The 19,370-nt window shown below is 38.3% G+C and overlaps 1 protein-coding gene across 3 annotated transcripts in view; it reads left to right on the forward strand.

The window, feature by feature from the left end:
• Nucleotides 1–412: 412 nt before the first annotated feature.
• The window catches only part of RNF43 (ring finger protein 43), a 62,018-nt gene continuing 43,060 nt past the window's right edge, over nt 413–19,370 (forward strand). Inside the window, exons 1-2 of one of the 3 annotated variants that reach the window (XM_049702326.1) lie at nt 413–1,026; nt 2,088–2,724. In XM_049702326.1, coding sequence (XP_049558283.1) covers nt 2,473–2,724 — 252 coding nt within the window. In that variant the 5' untranslated portion in view covers nt 413–1,026; nt 2,088–2,472. Of the gene's footprint in view, nt 2,725–19,370 lie in introns of all 3 variants that reach the window. The other 2 variants (XM_004271767.4, XM_033431703.2) reach the window with 2 other exon arrangements.

A 19,370-nucleotide genomic window follows, 5' to 3' on the forward strand; every position in this document is an offset into this window, starting at 1 on the left:
GATCACTTTATTCTGGCTTTGTGGCATTTACAGACACTAAAACCTGGAAAGAGCAGAAGTGCCTTTGAATTTATATTTGCAAAACCTTGTGTCCATTATTTTATCTTCTGGGTTTCCTTTTCTTTTTTTTGTCTTTATTTCCTATACCACCATCTATGTCTCTTGGGGGCAGAAGCTGCTTACATGTCTGTTTGTGTGGCCCTGATTTACATGTGGTAGCTTGCTTACCCAGAGAAAGGTATTGAAGATTGAATTGGATGCAGTTTGGCTGTGGCTCAATAGAGGGAGTCGAGGAGCCGAGAGAGGCTCTCTTCTCAGCACCGGAACGTGTCTGGTGAAGTGTGCGCGCACCAGGCCCCAGCCAGCCAGGAGGAGGAGGGGCGGGATGGGGGTGGTTGCCTCTAGCTGCTCCACCCTCACTTTGTGTCAGCAGGTAGAGAGCGTGATTGCAGTCCCAGGGGAGGGAGTCAGAGCTAGAACACCAGTTACAAACCACAGGCTTCCTCCTCTAGGGAGCTGATCCAGAATTGTCTTTCTGGAAGGGAAGCACTCGAATCCTTCCGAACTTTCCAAGTCTATCCATGATGCAGAGACATTGCCCTCTGGGATTTTCTATGTTCCTGGTAGTGAATTGTTGCTGATGTATTTGCTACTTTGCTTCTTTTCTCTTTCAAGATTTGATCATTTTTATATGCTGTTCGGGGAGAAAAAGGACTTTTGTTAGAAAGGAGATTTCAGAAATGGTTTTGGATCCTCTAGAAGTGTTTTTAGAGTTCTTGGGGACAGTAGCTCTAACCTTGGAGTAAGTTTCTGCCTTTGACCTGCACGGATTATTTTTTCGGGCTGCGGAATTTCTCGGCACCTAGCTGCAGTGTGGGGCACTTGGTTTGGTTGCAGAGTAAGAAGGTGGAAGAATGAGCTGTACTTGGTTAAGCAGTTGAAACCTTTTTTTTGAGCAGGATCTTTAAAAGCATAATTGAATTTGTTTCACCCCCGTGGATTCCAGTGGGCCTGACAGCACAACAGGTTTGCAGATTTCTTTCGAAATTCTTTTTTTTTTCTCCCTCTGCCTCAGCAAAAGAAAAGAATCTATATCACAGGTTCATGTTCCATTGCTTGGCTTTTCAGCATTTATTCTGAAGACTTAATAAGATTTTTTAACTTGACCTCTGAACACAGTGGGCTTTGTGGTTGAAGTGCATTTGTATTTACTTAAGGGTGCACATTTTGAAATCTTAGAATAAGACGTTGTTTGTACAAAGACCCAAATTCTCAAGTGTGCCTAGAAATAGCACAGATCTACTCTACTCAGGTTTATTTTTACTTTTTCAGGGTTTTCTACTTAGAGGCTGTAGACTAATCACCTCCTTACTCCCCCTTTTATTCCCCACCCCCTCAAGGAATTTGAAAACGTGTTAGGAATAGTCCTTTGTTTTGCTTATGAACCTAGAAAATTACAGATTATAAGATCTGGATAATAAAGTAGTTTCCAAAAGCATCTCATGGGAAATCAAAGTGCTTGGCATTCTCAAGCAGGAGCATAAAAGCTGGAATCCCTAAGAGAGAAGGGAAAATAAAGATAGAAATATGAATGTCAACTGGGAAAAATAGTTGGAAAGCCAACCTTTTCAAATATTCTTCTAATTGTGAAAGTTGGAAAAGCTTGTGATGCTCAGGTTTATCCTGTGACTATGTGAAGACATATAAATTAGCACCTAGTTTACAGGCAAATCTAGGTAGAAAATCTAAAAATCATAGTGTATTTAAGTTCATGAAAAGTGTTGTAAGTTCAATGGGCCTGGAACTTTGGCTACAATGAAATACAGTTTAATGTTGAAACTTTTATGAATACATGTTGTAGCATCTTTGGACATCTCTCAAGGTGTGGCCTGAAATAGTGTTTCCTCTCCTTCCCCATTTTTTAAGAAAAAATTCTCCTGTGATCTTTAGTCTTTTACCGTTGACAAATTTTGTGGCTTTAAAGGACCATCTCTTCATTCTCTGAGCTGGAGTTTTTCACTCTCACCTTTGATGCATGGCCTTAGTCATTTACTTTGCCTTGTTTTGTTCATTAACATTGGGTTTAGTGGCTCGAGAACTTGATGCATATGGAAGACCAGCACCAAGTGATCTGACATAATTAAAATTCAGGATGTGACATTCAACCTCAAGCAAAATTGAAAATTCCAAAGAGAAACGGCGATATCTTTACTAATCATAGTGAAGATGGGAGAAAATGACATACCTGAAGCAGAAGTAGGCTGAAAATACCTTCTTCCCTGCCAGATCAGGAATACCACCTGTTCTTGGGAATATACTTTAGAGAAAGGAAGGACCAGCACTACGACTCGGCTTTCTGAAGCTGAAGCATAAGTTTCTTTTCCCCCGTTTGTCTGGATCTAGGAACCTGTGTTTGGTATTAGCTAGTGGAAGCAGTATGTATGGCCGAAGTGCATTGCTGCAGCTGGTAGCATGAGTGGTGGCCACCAGCTACAGCTGGCTGCCCTCTGGCCCTGGCTGCTGATGGCTACCCTGCAGGCAGGCTTTGGACGCACAGGACTGGTACTGGCAGCAGCAGTGGAGTCTGAAAGATCAGCTGAGCAGAAAGCTATTATCAGAGTGATCCCCTTGAAAATGGACCCCACAGGAAAACTGAATCTCACTTTGGAAGGTGTGTTTGCTGGTGTTGCTGAAATAACTCCAGCAGAAGGAAAATTAATGCAGGTAAGGATGACTTTATTTTTTTTCACTTTCCATCTGTTTGAAATATGCCTTTCTTCTTTTGTCTGCCGAACCAAATTCCATACAAGGGCTCTGCTGCTTAGCTTCCTGTGTTTCATCTTGTTAAGTATATTACCTTATTGGCCTTCTAAAGCAAATTCTTATTTTATACTCGAGAAGAAACGTATAAATCCTGTATTTTATAAGATCATCTGCTTATTTTTAACTCTCGTACTACACTGCATTACATAATAAGTCCTTTCTTTGCAAGTGATATATTTTGGACACTATTTTTTTATAGATGAAATATATGGGCTTGTATTTAATTAACCTGAGGATTGTACTTTACATCATGTTTCGATTTGAAGTGAGCTCCGAGGAGGTTGATTTTAATGGGCAGTAGCACCCTGAAATTCTAGAATGTCCTTGGAGCAGATTTGATCAGCGTGTCACTTTTAAAATTCAGTCAAGCTTGAATGCTACGGCTGGCCTTATACCACGTGTGGCACCCTATTGCTAAGCCCAAAATGGGGAGGACTGGATTACAAAATGGACACAAGGTATAAACTTGCCTCCTGATCACTTTGGCCTTGTCTACACATAATTTTATTACTTCCAAAACTTTTAAATTTAACGTGTTTTTTATCGACCCACAAAGTTTTTCAGACACAGTTTCTTAGGCTTTCAGGTTGTGAATTTTGCCTATAACTCATTCATAGCCTACTCTTTATGTGCTTAGTGTATGAACTGACTGAAGCCACAGCATTTCATAGATGAATTGCTCATTCCCCATGGTGAAGATAGAGCCTTGAGGGCCCTACCTTTTTCATGTGGCATTCTAGTGTCTTACTCTATAAAATTATGTTGCTTATTGATTAAAATTCATTTTATAAAAGGACATTTCTTGCTGTAGCTCTTAGTCACAGGTGAAAAATGTTAAATATCATTCATCTCAGCATCTAAGCTCAGATTTTTATTTTGTAACATGAACAGAACCAAAATATTGTATGAATTTAAATTTTTGTCCACTGAGAGGAAAAAGATGAGAAAATTTAACAAATTATAGAACTCTCTTTGCCAAACACGGATTTTTACATATATGACTTATTGGCTCTTCATGATCACTTCTTAGGCAATATTTTGAAGCTGGGATAAGTGAGGTGGAAGAAGAATTGGGTGAAAAGGAAGGCTGTGCTATTTAGAAAAATAAACAGGCAAAAAGAATATATCTGGAAAAAAGAGTGTAAGAATTTTTGGATAAGAGTCTATTCACTTAATTTGAACTTTAGGATAGAATTAGGAATATTTAAAAGTTGAAACCATAAATCATTTTGAATACAACAGTTGGAAAGGAAACTTCCATCCTGACCTTGCCTAGTTAATACCTTGAGGCATGAGGTATGTGCTCCACTGTAATTTTTTGCCCTAAGTAATTTTACTATAGAACCATATTCTGGAGGCTCTGAGGTCTTTGGGAACCATGCTAAGTTTTGTGTCTTATTAATGTCCTGTGGCAGCATATTCAATGGGTTAATTATATGCTGCTTAAAATAGTGTCTTTTATTTTGAATGTTTTGCCTTCTATTATCATAAAGCTCCACATAAAGTTTCTGTGTATTCATAAAGGAAAAGGTATATGAGAGATACTAGCTGGCATTCTCTGCCATTTATTACCTTGTCAGTCTGTATCCTATCTTCTCTTATTTTGCCCTTTTTCTCACTCTGGTAAGTGTTGCTTAATCCTTTTTTTTTTTTTTTTAACCTATTAACTTTGAATCTATCAGTGTACTTTAAGTACTGATTCTTTACTTTGTGAAGAGAGAATTTCATTGTATCTATTATTTAGCAAGGCCCTTCCGGGCTTTCCAATAGATAGTTTGCATCATTGGCAATTTTCAGTCTGTCTTCACCTTTTCTCTCCATACAAGCTTCTTCTAGGTCATTAATAAATTTGTACACTAGCCTAGTATTAGTCTCTGGAGACTTTCAGTATTGGTCCTGGTTTATTTTCTATTAATCAGTTTTTAATCTACAGTAATTACTAAATTTTCTTAATAACCTCTTATGAGAGACTATTAAAAAAAAGAAACTTTTGGATGATATGCCTCAGTTCATTTTTATCCACTATTTGATTAACTCTTTCAAAGAAGTCTAGCACGTTAGGGACACATGGTTTACACTTGTAGAATCCATGCTGTTTGTTCCTTATCAGATTACACTGCAACACAGGTTTACTCAACTGTGGTTAACCAAGCCTTCCACTCAACTGAAGTTCTGTTTAAATGTCCTAGAGCTGTGCTTTGCTGCACTTTAGCTTTCTTGATGGATATCTGTTCCCTGGTGTCACAGATCTAAAGGCAATCTTCTCTGTTGGCTTTGCAGAATTTGGGATAATTCTGTGTATCCTTCTACCTATGAATCATTCTAGTTGCCTGTTAAGTTTGATTATCTTCAAAGATGCAGTCAGGTCTTTGTAAAATTGGGCATGCTATGCATTGGGAGATGTAAAGTTATGAGAACAGTGATTTACAAAAATCATAATGACCTTGTTGTGGTTTCTGGAATTTCCAGAGAGTTTCAGAAAATCTTACATTTCTTTACATTTTGCTCAACTATTTCAGGGTATGTACTTTTTCATAAGGACCAAATTAACTGGACTTTCATTTGTATTACAATTTTAATTTTCCTTAGACAAAGAGAAACATCCCATGACAATGTGCCCCCAATTTGCTTAATAATAAAATAGGCCGTAGAACTGTCTCTAAAATAATTTTGCTTGTCTCAGCTTCATCTGATGGCTGTATGTACAAGGCCAGGCCTTGGTGAATTTTTGTCCTGATTCTTATTCCTCACTCTTTGTACTTAGGTTTCTCTTTACCAACAGTTATATCCATTGTACAAGATATGTTCAGAGTCTTAAATTATAATATTCTCTTTAAAGTACTAGGAGAAAGTCAAAATAGAAGAGGAAATGTTGCCTTGGCTGTATTCCTTTCATTTCTCAAGTCTTCTCTTTTCCATTTCAAAACTCCGCATCTTAGCCCTGACCAAATTATATTGCTTTCCTTTCTGTTTTGCCCAAGAGCTGCTTCTTTGCACGACTATATCATTTCAAATCCCTGTGCGCCTTTGTCATTGTCTTTAAAGTGTCTACTTCTTAGGTTTCCCCTACATTTGCCAAAATCCTGTCTCTCCCTCTCCTCTGATTTCTTTCTACTTTTTAAATCTTTGTTGCCCATTGAAATTTTATATTTAGGATAACCTTCCACCACTATTCTGCCTCAGTATTTCCCTAACTAGCCCTCAAAAATCCATGTCCAAAAAAATTTTTTTTGTAATTATGAGTAATGATGGATGTTAACTAAGCTTATTGTGGTGATCATTTCACTATATATATAGTATATATATATATATCAAATCATGTTATACATCTAAAACTAATACAGTGTTATATGTCAATTATATCTCAATAAGAAAAAAAAAGAGAGAATGTGGGAGACACACACAAAAAAATCCATGTCAAGGAAACTTTCAAGGATCTCCTCATTACTTGGCAGTGACTGATAAAGAGGACTAAATGATAGTGATTTTACTATTATTCTTACTATTTTGACTGTTCATTTGACTAATTCTTCTTCTCCTGGTTTATACCATTGTAGAAGGAAAATGAGCTGGAGCTTATGCATTGTCTCATTGTCCAGTTTTCTGGTTTGTTTACCTCTTATCAACATTTGTTTATATTATTTCTAAGTGATAATGTTGCTACCATTTTACCACTGTAAAAATGATTACAGTCCTATTTTCTTTCTCAATTCTTGTTCTTTATTAATAAATGTTACTTAGAGGGACAACTCAAATTAATCTTCCTTCTTCTCAAAGCAAAAGAGCAAGAGGATCTTTGTGTAGCGCAGGAGAGGTCACCGATTCTTTAACTATCACACTCTTCCTGCTCAGCTGGTTGTCCTGGATTTTCTTAGACTCCAGGTTAAAGTTATGATCAAGATTAGAATGTGCTGCCCTGAGGCTTCAGACCTACAATGGGAGCTGTGGTAGTGCAGAATTTGGCCAGTAGCAGTGAACACCTCCTGGACAAATTCCCCCTTGCACAATGTCTCTGCTTGCCCCTTCATTTTACCTATTAGTCAACACATAGTTATCCCATCTTTCCATTTTCACTTTATTTGTAGTCAGGGCCTGAAGTGAATTATTTGGGGAGGAAGAGAAAACTTTGTAAGTAAAGTGTTAGCCAAAGCCAGAGAGACAATGCTTTATAGCAAACTGTAGTTGACAAAGTGCCTAAACTGTGACTAAAGGGACTTGACTTTTAGCTTTGACTCTGCCACTAAGTAGTTGGGTGATTTGGGACAAAATAGTTTTTTACCTTTCTAGGCTTTAGATTTCCCATCTGTAGAACTGAACTTGTGCTATGCACTTCACATGTATTAACTCATTGAATCCTTGTAATACCTTCATGAGAGAAATACAGTACTTTTTTTTTTTTGAGATTAGGGCAGATGTTTTTTAATTGAAGTATAGTTAATGTACAGTATTATATAAGTTACAGGTATACAATATAGTGATTCACAATTTTTGAAGGTTATACTCCATTTATAGTTATTATAAAATATTGGCTATATTCCCTGTGTTGTACAATATATCCTTGTAGCTTATTTTGTAATACATAGCAGTTTGTACCTCTTAATCCCCTACCCCTAGTCTGCCCCTCCCCCCTTCCCTCTCCCCACTGGTAGCCACTAGTTTGTTCTCTGTATCTGTGAGTCTGCTTCTTTTTTTGTTGTTATATTCACTAGTTGGTTGTATTTTTTAGATTCCACATACAAGTGATATCATACAGTAGAAGTACAGTACTTTTATTTTTACATATTATAGGTAAAGAAACTGAGGCTCAAAGTGAGGCTCAAAGCTATTTGCTAAGATCTAATAGTAGGGGGCATAGCTGGAACTTGAACCCCAGAGCTCATGCTTTTCTAACTCTAAAATTCTGTACAGGGACTTCCCTGGTGGTCCAGTGGTGAAGACTTCACCTTCCAATGCAGTTGGTGTGGGTTTGATCCCTGGTCAGGGAGCTAAGATCCCACATGCCTCACGGCGAAAAAAAACAAAACATAAAACAGAAGGAATATTGTAATAAATTCAATAGAGACTTTAAAAAAAATAAAATTCTGTACATCTACAAATGCCAAAGATGAACAAAACACCAGTGTAGGCTTTGTCTAAATGATGAATTTATTTCCAGAATAGAAAGGAATGAAACTGATGACTACTATTCTCTGCAATTGATCCAAACTATATAATATCCTGCTAACTTCTAATAATCTCTGTATTTCTTCTATTTCTCTCATTTGTGTTTCATTTACACATTTACAAAGATATTTACAAATCAGAATGTTTATTTACTTAGTATTTCCGTTTGAGTGGAACAACTTTCACTACCTTTCTTTTCATTTTATAACAGTCTGTGGTAAGTTATCTTATATGGGAACCTGAAATAATAAACTTTGAAATAGTATGCATCTAACTGTCATAGTATGCATCTAACTGTTAGAATTCCTTGGAAGCAGAGATTTCAAAGATTTTGTGATTTTGCTTTGAGGCCAGCCTTTAAAAGAAGTATAAATATTCAAGGTACAGTCAACTCTTGGTTATTTATGTTAATGGCGGTGCAGAAAATTCAGTTAATTTATAATTGACTTTGGAATGTAGTCAGAAGTACACCGTCAGATGTAAATCCTCTGTGCACACAAGCAATCTTAGGTGCTTGCCTTCTATGATCCCAGCTCAGAGCCTTCTTGATATGGCTTTGTTGTTAGAAGCATGGCACCCAGAAGAGAGAAGGAAGCTGCAGAATATTTTTAATGATAACTTTTCAAGTTAAGGAGATATCTCATTTATATAAAAGTACCTATCAGACAAATTTGTATATATAATAGTTCCGTACTTCATGTGGAAATCCAGCAAAATTGTTGTAAGTTCAAATTCATTAATCTCTGTGGTTAATCGGAGGTAATGAATGAGCTGTGCCCTTGGTTACTGCCCCTATCAGGCTATTTAGTGTCCTTTGAGCGGATTCTAGGGGTATGCATTTCCTTGGTTTTTGTGGTAAACTCTGTGTGTGTGTTGTAATTTTCTTTATCTACAAATTAGCCATAGTTAGCTTTTTATACAGTTTTAAAGATATCCCTGGGGCTCAAGGTTTTGTTTTTGTCTTTAATAAAAAAGCTTTAGGGCTTCCCTGGTGGCGCAGTGGTTGAGAGTCCGCCTGCCAATGCAGGGGACGCGGGTTCGTGCCCCGGTCCGGGAAGATCCCACGTGCCGCGGAGCGGCTGGGTCCGTGAGCCATGGCCACTGAGCCTGCACGTCCGGAGCCTGTGCTCCACAGCAGGAGAGGCCACAGCAGTGAGAGGCTCGCATACCAAAAAAAAAAAAAAAAAAAAGCTTTACATTTCATTCACTGGAAAGTGTTTATTGGAACTTTCGTGTGCTTTTTTTCCCTCCTTTTACTCCCTTCAAATTACTAAGTACAGTAGAGGAAAAAAGAGGTTATAAATGAGCAATGTACGATTATAAATGTTCTGTCAGGAACCAGAATTGGTAGCAGGGTATTGTCAGAGAAGTGTGTGCTGATGATGTTCCATCGAATTTATGTAGCAATTTTCTTCCAAGAAGCTTGAAATGATCCACAAATACTTGCAAACCAAATACAGGTGATACTTACTCCATTTTATAGAAAAAGAAACTTAATGGGAGAGAGAAAGCAAGTTAATTATCTTAGAAGAAAGTTGCATAGAGATGGACCCAGTGTGCTTTGCAGGAGATAGACTAGTAATCCACTTTTTCAGTTATCCAAGGATGTGGGTTTCTCAGGGAAATCCTCAAAAGCTAAAATATTGTCCATGGCTGAGATATCCTCTATTTGGACCGATGTTGCTCAGTTTGACAGTTCAGTTTAAAAGCTATTGGTGAAGCAGTTGGCCAGCTTTATGTCTCAAAAAGCCCTCTGACCTAACTCTCTGACCTGCATTAATTGTTCTTTTGAGAATTGTTAGAGAACAAGCCAGAGTCTTTACAGTGACCGATAAGGCCCTTCAGGATCTGGCCTGGCACCTGCACCTTTTACCTCCTCCCCGCTCACTCTACTCCAGTCACCCTGACCTCCTTGTTGTCCTTCAGTTAAACCAAGACTGTTGCCACCTCAGGGCCTTTCCACTTACTAGTCCCACTTACAACCTGGGTATTTTCTTCTCTCAGTCTCAAATGTCAACCCCGTGTCAGATATACCTTCTCAGTGAGGCCTTCCTAGACCATCCAATTCCGAAGGACTCTTCCTATTCCCCCTAGGGCTCATATTCTCCTTCCCTGCTTTATTTTTCTTTATAAACTTACTGCCATGTGACATACTTTTATAGTTGTCTGCCTCCCCTCAGTAGACTATGAGCTCTGTGAAAGCAGGGATTTTGTCTCTTTAGTTCAGAGCTTTTTGGGACTAGGGCTTTAGTATTACTTAGATAGTGCCTTTGACACAGTAGGTACTCAGTAAATATTTATAGAATGAATATAAGGAACATTATGGTGGTGCTGAGTGGCTGTGATAGGTTGGACATAACTCTAGGATGAAGCAGATTTATTTATATCTCATCACATTTTTTAAAGTATATTGTGAAGTCAATTATTTTGAGTGCTTTGGGTTTGATAGAGCATGCTGTATTCCTTTATTTCTCTGACTTACTGACAGCATAGTGTCTCCTTGATTGTCATTTTCAAATTGTAAATATGGCTATAATCAGTATGTTTGAGGAGCTCCTTTACCCAGCACTTATTTAGTTTAATAACTAGCCCAACCCCTACTTTTTAGAAAATTCTAAAGACATAGACATAGAGAATGGACTTGAGGACACAGGGATGGGGAAGGGTAAGCTGGGATGAAGTGAGAGAGTGGCACTGACATATATACACTACCAAATGTAAAACAGATAGCTAGTGGGAAGCAGCCGCATAGCACAGGGACATCAGCTTGGTGCTTTGTGACCACCTAGAGGGGTGGGATAGGGAAGGTGCGAGGGAGACACAAGAGGGAGATATGGGGATATATGCTGATTCACTTTGTTATACAGCAGAAACTAACACACCATTGTAAAGCAATTATACTCCAATAAAGATGTTAAAAAACAAAACAAAGAAAATTCTGATTTTCCAAGAAAAATGGATTGGAGTACTGATTTAAAATCTGTGATTATAAGATATTAGCATGTATCCAAAGGACCTCACCTTCTTAGTCCTTAGGCCTGTGATTCCCAATTCTAATTTTGAGATACCCTAACACAGTGGTTTTCAATCTTTTTTTTTCCATTCTTTTTTCCCCTAAACTATTTGGTGGGGTGGGAGTGGGGGTCACTGGCCCCTTTGAGAATGTGCTGAACGTTATTGACCATATGTACTTAACGTACAGTTTTGCATAAAATCTCAGTGAGTTGAGAGAATCTCTGAGACACATGTAGTAATCTAAGGACTCCAGATTAAGAGCTGTTATCCTAGAATAATCCCAATTATTTCAAGAAATGAAACCAAATTCTCAAAACTAATTTACCCTCAGTTTACTTAATTTAAAAAGTATTTGTGTACATTACTAGAAGTCAAACAGACAGCAGTATTACAGTGCAATTATAAGAAGGTTAGCCTGACCTAAGATGACCTTAGATATAAAAATTGGTATCTGACAAAGATCTGCTCAAATATAGTGTAGTAAAGGGATTGTGCTCTCCAAATATCAGGTGAAACTGCATCAACTCAAGAAATGCTTACAGCCCTTCATCATGGTGGTTTCACTGAAAGGCCCACAAGAATAAAAGATATTTTCCTAATTTGTTTTGACATAAGTAGAACAATTGTGGCTTTATGTGTTTATTTGATTACTGAAGTCAGAGAACAGAGGCTGTAAAATGAGCTACCTTTGGTTACTTACCATCAGTTTCTCTTCTGTCCTTTAGACTCCATTGCTTTTCCTAAGGTGTAGGAATCCTTGGGCCCTTCAATTTCTATTTGCTATAATGGAAAACTTTGAATCTCTTTTAAAAAGTTTATTGTTTCTTGCTTGTTTGTTTTTAAATAACAGATAAGCTACTTTACATACTCTTATTTTTATCTGGGTTTTAAACATTACAGTTCATTTTGTTTTGTTTGATACTTTTTAATATATTAGAGTCTGTGTTTAAATTGCATATTCAAAAACACCAAGATAATCAAAGTGATTTAAATTAGGGTTTTTAAAATTGTAAACACAATGTGTCACATTTTTCCTGGATAATAATTAGATTATTTAGATACTCTGATCCCTAAATCTAAAGCAGTGGTCCTTGTTCAAGATGGCAGCCTATCTATCTTCAAGACCCCTGTTCGTTTTTAAAAAATTTAGAGTACTTCTGTTATGACGGAAATCAACCATATACTACTGTAATTTTAAGTAGCATATTCAGTTATCATGTACCTATCAATTTTGTGCATGCTGTTATATCAAAAGGGTACTATTGTGCGTATATAAATTTATGATCATTGAGAAACACTGTTGCTATTGTTATTTCTGTAGAATAATTTGGATGAGACTGAAGGCCTTATGTTTTATGCCTACTGATCTTGCTATTTCCTAAAAAATGATTACAGATTTCCATTCTTTTATCACCTAAACTATTTTCTACAGTCTTATGAATTATCCACTCTTAAAAAGAAATCTTTTACATGGTTCAAGTTTCATGTTCTTTCACTTTTATATCTTCTACTTAGAATCATATTGGTTATCTGACTTTAAGAATCTTGTGGCCAAGTTCTTTTTAATTTTGCGAAGGACTTTGTTGTCCTTTTACTGGAATTAGGTCCTCTTCAGTTTTCCATACCTGGGGTAAAATACAGTTTTGGGTGGGAGGGCAGAGGCACAGGCTATTCCGTTTGTAAAATATAATCAAGTTTCAAGCTAGGAAAAACACCTAATCCAATCATTTCATTTTACAGATGAAGAAGTAAACCCAGAGAGATTAGTGGTTTGCCAGTCAAAGAACTGCCAATCTACTACCATATCTTACTGGCCAGCGTTTTTAGCAAACCTTATTTATTTATTTTAAACTTTTTTGGGTCATTGCAGGAAGATTAAAAAGAAGATGTTGGCAGAGATTTTCCCCCTGAACATTCCATTAAGAAGATATGGAGTGCCGTAGGGTCTCTTTCCTCTTTGATCCCTAGTCAACTAGAAGGCATACTTTAAAACAAAGGAACAAACAAAAAAATACCTTGCTGCAATTTAGCATTACTTTACATGGTGCATATGCATAAAGTAATTTACGCCATAGACTCACTGCACCAGGTGGCCTTTTGTCCTGGATTGTCTCCTCAAAGCAACAGAGGCTCTTTATAAAGTCTAGGCCAGGAAACTTACCGAGATTGGGGGTGCACTGGAGTCTCTCCATGTCTTATACTGTGGGTCTCCTACTGTGTACCAAACGCTGTGGCAGGTCCTGTGGGAATACAGAGAACAGCACCCTAGCCTAGTCCACCTGAGGAGTTATACTTTCGACAGCGGAAATCAGTATGCGATGAATGCCAAACAAGAAGTGCACGCATAAATGCATTAGCGTGCCAATTTTCATTTCTCAGGAGTCATTCAAATGACTGTGGTGATTCTGTCTCAAGATCCCCTATGACTGGAGAAAAAATAAACAAAAACCGTAAAATTTTAACCCAGGCAACTTCAAGGAGCTTAAATCTAGAGGACAACTACACCCCAAACAGTCATGCCTTCTAATTTTCACTTCTATCAGTTAAGTATAAGTTATAATATTGCCTGTAAAAATATTCCTATATGTATAATACTCATCAGTAGCATTTTCTGTAGAAGTCCAAATAACTAAACACCATGGCTTTCTTTTCAAATTGCAAACTGACTTTCTAAAATGTACGAGAAGTTTCTGTTAAGTTGCAGTGAAATTAAAACAGAAGATTTAGCTTTAAACAGAATTGAACACATTGGGAGTTCTGTTTGAATTGATAATCTAACTGGCTCGTTTTAATTCTTTGTAAACTGCATAAAGGAAGAAATAAACACTAGGACTATGTAGAAGGTGAAAAGTATTTGAATATCATCTCTATTTTAAAAACTTATTTCAGTACCAAGATTTTTATTATTGACTTTAGTCATTATTATCTGTTATTCCCATTCTCTTGGGTTGGTTATGTATAATATGAGGGCTGTAGAGACCAACTCAAGAAGAATATACCTGTCTGCTATGACAAAAACATTAGATTATTACCTGCTGTGAAGTTAGTAAACTGTATGGTATACGTCATATATTTTTATTGTCATTGGACATTATTTGAAATTTAGTTGTCTCCCTTTGGATATATGAAAAGTCCGTAGGTGCCTCATGACCATTTAAAAGGTAAAAGCAAGTCACTTAACCTTTCATCTGTTGCGGTAGGGTTGGTGGGGTAAGTAAATGATCTTTAAGTTCCTTTCCAGCTGTAGACATTTAGAGGTTATACTTATTTCAGAAATAGACTTATTTTACAAAAGGGACGTGAAACGTGCTTATTTATTTCTTTTCCCTGAGATAAAATTGATTTGGTAGGTGGTACAAAAAATCTGACCAAATTCCTTAAAGTCACACAACAAATTAGTAGGAAAACTGAGCACCAGACTCAGTTGCACTTCTAGTCCTTTGGTCCTATACTGTGTTTACATTCGGTTAACACACACAAAAAGGACTTTTTCTCTGGAGTCTTATATTTCAAAATATGTGTAGTAGATTGAGGACCCTTATTCTAAATCCTTCATCAAGGCTGTCCCAGTGACCAAACCACACTGACTTCAATCACGAACCTACATCTAAGTGAATCTGAACCTTTGAAGAGGCTTGAAGAAGCCAGAGGTAACCTAGAGCTGTAGTCGTAGAAGGAGGATGATGAATCTGATCCTAAAATCATTTGTAAAGTGGAATTATTAGAAATAAGTTGAATAGTTACATTAGAAATAAGATTTCAGAAAAGCTGATAGGTGTTCATGTGTGGAGTTGATGGTTGGAGCTTCAGTAAGTAAGCATCTGGAGGCATCTGGGAGGAGTGGAAACGGGGCCATCTGATTAGTAACTGTGCCTTGTTATTAAACCGTGACTTTCTGCATTGTGTATCCCCAGAGTTGGAAAACTTCCGCTGGCAAAAAAAAGAGAAGGGCTGCCGTGCTGTTGCTGAGGGCCATACAGTAGACACAAAAGCGCCTTCTTAGAGGCCTGCAGCAGAGGCAGCTTGTACAGGCAGGCCCATTCCTCTCAAAGACTGGGAATCAGATTCTTTCCCCAGGGGGTTTCCAACTAGTTTGCACTTCAGAAAAATCTTTTCTTTCTCCTGCTGTTCACGCCCTGCAAAGAATTTTCTTCCAACCAAAGAAATTGTTTTATAATCAAAGATCCTTGTCCTTAGTTGTTGGACATCAAAGAAAGTTTGGAGGAGACTGGGGGATTATGTGAGTGCCTAGAATTTATTTTGAATGCAAACTTGCAACATTAGCAAGTCCCCCAAAGAATATACTCATTTCAGAGCTGGGAGAGAGCCTAATATAACTCAGTCTCTATTTCTCCTTGGTTGCATATACCCCAGTAAGATACAAATGAGTTGAGCAGCTCTATCTGGACTTAACTCCTGTTACGTTTGGTTCTTGAGGTTCTTACCAAGGGAAGAGGTACCCGTACTCCACCTACCCTTTTAAAACCTGATATTAGGGAACATCAAAATCTATTGAAACAAACAAAAAACCTCTTTTTTAACCTTCAATACTTCAACTCTTGGGAATTTGGGGCTTCTCCCAGGGCAGTTGATAATATATAACCAATGTTGAGAGTCACATTCCCTACATTCCCTACTGTCTCCGAGGTGCTGTTGGTGTCATTTTCTCCCACAAAGGAAACCCTCAGCACCCTGAGGGCCTGAACTCAGGTCTTGGCAGGTAAATGAAGGAGGAACTTACTTCTGGATTTAAACTGTTTGGTTGAGTCAGGCGTAAAAAGGCACAACCATGTTAAGTACCAGCCTCATAGTCTTACCTCTGGGCCCCGAATAGGAAGAATTTATCAGTTAGGGAGAATGAAGACTGTAACTTTAAAAAATTATTTTCTGGGTAAGAACGATGACTCACTTGATATTTTGGTTCCTGCACTTCGGGACATTTATAGGGCCTTGTTCTCAGATTATGGCTCCTTCTTAAATATCCTTCTCTGAATCTATGAATTTTTTCAAGTTTTTCTGGAATCCACTTATACATTATCTAACTTTCCTTCCTAGGGCAGATTAACAGCAGCAAGAACAAGAATTAGGAAAAATAAAGTGATGGATAGGGCAGATTTAGGCAGAATTATGCCCTGGGCAACGAACATTCTTGTTATTTTGATCTTGGCTCTGTGGTTATGAACAGAAAAGAGTGTGTGCTCTAGAAGACTTCCAATCTCTTTCTATCCCTTCATAGCAACCACAAAGTAGTGGTTGGAAGTACAATTCCAGGAACACCAAAAATGCTCACAGTTTCAATAGTGCCCCCGCAAGGATTCTCTGAGTACTCTTCCTCGTGGCCTTCTTGTGGTGTCCTTGCGGTTAGGAGCCTACATCATCAATCACAAAGGCTTGTCCTGAAGACAAACCTGGTAAAAATGTCAGTTCTCTGTCCTTGCCACCAGAAACAATCCTTTATATTTTACTGTGTTCTGAACTAACATGCTGTAGTTTTTTTTAGACGAATACAGTCTCTTGGATGGACTCATCAACTGATGATGCTCACAAAACTTTAAGTGCACTTGTTTATAGTACTAGGAACGTAAGGCAGGATTGTGTGGGGGAGGCAGGATTTGCCAAAGTTTTTTATTCCACTCAGTAGTACTAACTTGCCTGTGCTACTCCTATGCAAATATGAGATTGTAATTTTCAGGTTTTTTAAACACTAAGAGTATATGGAGAAAATTCACTGAAATGTAAGCGTGTCCCTTTAACTTATATATGGGAATAAAGAGGGACTTGGACTATAAGGGAAGAGCCCAACCTGAAACTGACCTTTCATTCTAGTCATCTCCTTTCTCCTGAGTTGGTGTATTCTTGAACCAAATTAACGTTATTATAGAAAATGCCCTAGTTTTTCAAGCAATAACAATCTTCAAGGTATGGAACAGGATTTGGCGTTTTGCTTCCATTTTTATTGTTTTGTTTTCTAAAGGGAATTTTGAATTGGAGCCTGTCTGGCAGGATTCCATACTTCTACCAAACCACCTGTCCTGGCAGAGACAATGGAATCCAAAGTCAAGTTCTTTATGACTGCACCTGCCTTGTAAGTGCTGCCAGAAGATCTGATTTTCTCCTGTTGCCAACCTCTACCCTGAAACTATAGTAGTTGGCACCCGAACAGTGGGTGCATACAACCCAAATTGGGACTTGGATGTCCCAATTCAGTACTAGTTCAGTACTAGTACTAGTTCTCCCATTGACTTTTTTTTTTTTAATTTATAAATTTATTTATTTATTTATTTTTGGCTGACTTGGGTCTTTGTTGCTGCACGCAGGCTTTCTCTAGTTGCGGCGAGCGGGGCCTACTCTTCGTTGCGGTGCACGGACTTCTCATTGCAGTGGCTTCTCTTGTTGCAGAGCGCGGGCTCTAGGTGCACGGGCTTCAGTAGTTGTGGCATGCAGGCTAAGTAGTTGTGGCTTGCGGGCCCTAGAGCACAGGCTCAGTAGCTGTGGCACATGGGCTTAGTTGCTCTGCGACATGTGAGATCTTCCCAGACCAGGGCTCGAACCCGTGTCCCCTGCATTGGCAGGCAGATTCTTAACCACTGTGCCACCAGGGAAACCCTCCCATTGACTTCAAAGGTAGTCTTTTGCATCGCATTCAATGATTATTTTACTGTTTATCAAATGGAGGAGATGAAACTTTCTGGTCCACTTGGTTTTCAAGATTTTTGTGAGACTCTGTTAATGATGATGAATCATTTGGTATTTTATTATTTGGAAATTGTCCTGTGCAGTTATGCACCTCGTATGCACGAAGGAGAGTATGATCTACCTAAAGGAGATCAGGAACATATCTCTGAAGTCAGAACACCAGGCAGCGTTTCCAGGAGTGAGAAGCCACCATTGTTCCTCCTTCTTTTTCCTTTTCCCGGAAATGTCAGTTACCCTATGGGCCGCCAGCTGAATGCTCTCTGATTAGGCAGATGTTGTGGAAGCAGTCTAACTTCCTTGATGAGGACTTTTCTCCTTTTGAATTATCAGAGTGTTTCTTGGGTTCCCTTAGGGTAGAGTTACTTCATTATCTTCTAACTTTATATGTAGCTGGAGGCCTTCTGGCCTAAGCTCATAATTTTTATCACCAGTCAGGTAATTGAAGATAATATGCCCGCCAAATAGTGCTCTCTGTACAGTATCCACATATGATGATATGATAATAAGGCACAAAATGCATTGTAAAATGAGTGGCAGCATCCTGCAGTGAAAAGAGCTCTCAGTCCTGTGTTTCCGTCTCAGCTCTGATCCTTCTTAGCTTTGTGACCTTAAGGAAAATTGCTTAACCTCTTTGAGTCTGTGTCCTCATATGTAAAATGGGGATAATAGTAATAAACAGTCTGCCTACCTGAAATGAAGTAATGTATGAGAACTGTCTTTGAAAATTGCAAATGTAAGGTAGTATTGTTATTAATAGTAATTAGACTTGAGCTCTTTCTTTTTTTTAAAAAAAAGATTTTTTTTTTTTGATGTGGACCACTTTTAAGGTCTTTATTGAATTTGTTACAGTATTGCTTCTGTTTTATCTTTTGGTTTTTTGGACACGAGGTATGTGGGATCTTAGCTCCCTGACCAGGGATAAAACCCGCACCCCTGCATTGGAAGGCGAAGTCTTAACCACTGGACCGCCAGGGAAGTCCCTTAAGCGCTTTCCTTTTTATTTATTTATTTGTTTGTTTGTTTGTTTATGGCTGTTTTGGGTCTTTGTTGCTGCATACGGGCTTTCTCTAGTTGCAGTGAGCGGGGGCTACTCTCCGTTTCAGTGCGCCGACTTCTCATCGTGGTGGCTTCTCTTGTTGCGGAGCATGGGCTCTAGGCGCATGGGCTCAGTAGTTGTGGCTCGCTGGCTTTAAGCCCGTGACACACGGGCTTAGTTGCTCTGCGGCATGTGGAATCTTCCCAGACCAGGGCTCGAACCCGTGTCCCCTCCAGTGGCAGGCAGATTCTTAACCACTGTACCACCAGGGAAGTCCCAAGCTCTTTCTTATTCACCTAATTACTGTAAGAAATATTATTAAGTTTGAGGGTTGTTGATTTAGGCTCAGTTAACCTGTTTGAATTCAATTTGGCATTATCCTAAAATGACTAAGCAAAACTATTTGTTTTTTTATGTAGCTAAGAAGACAAAGCTTTAGATTAAAAATTTTGTGGGCCAAAAAGCTGATTAAATTAACCATAATGTAATAACAGGTAGCCTTGGTGACTTAGAGAATGACTAATAGTGTAGAGGGTCAAGGGTGGGAACTTAAGTTCTGTAACTGCCTTGTTTGTGCTGTGGTGAATCACTTGCCCTCCCTGGACCTTTGCACATTGGTAAGGCCATTACCTTCCTT

Source organism: Orcinus orca, chromosome 19 (genome assembly GCF_937001465.1).
Source record: "Orcinus orca chromosome 19, mOrcOrc1.1, whole genome shotgun sequence".
Lineage (NCBI taxonomy): Eukaryota > Metazoa > Chordata > Mammalia > Artiodactyla > Delphinidae > Orcinus > Orcinus orca.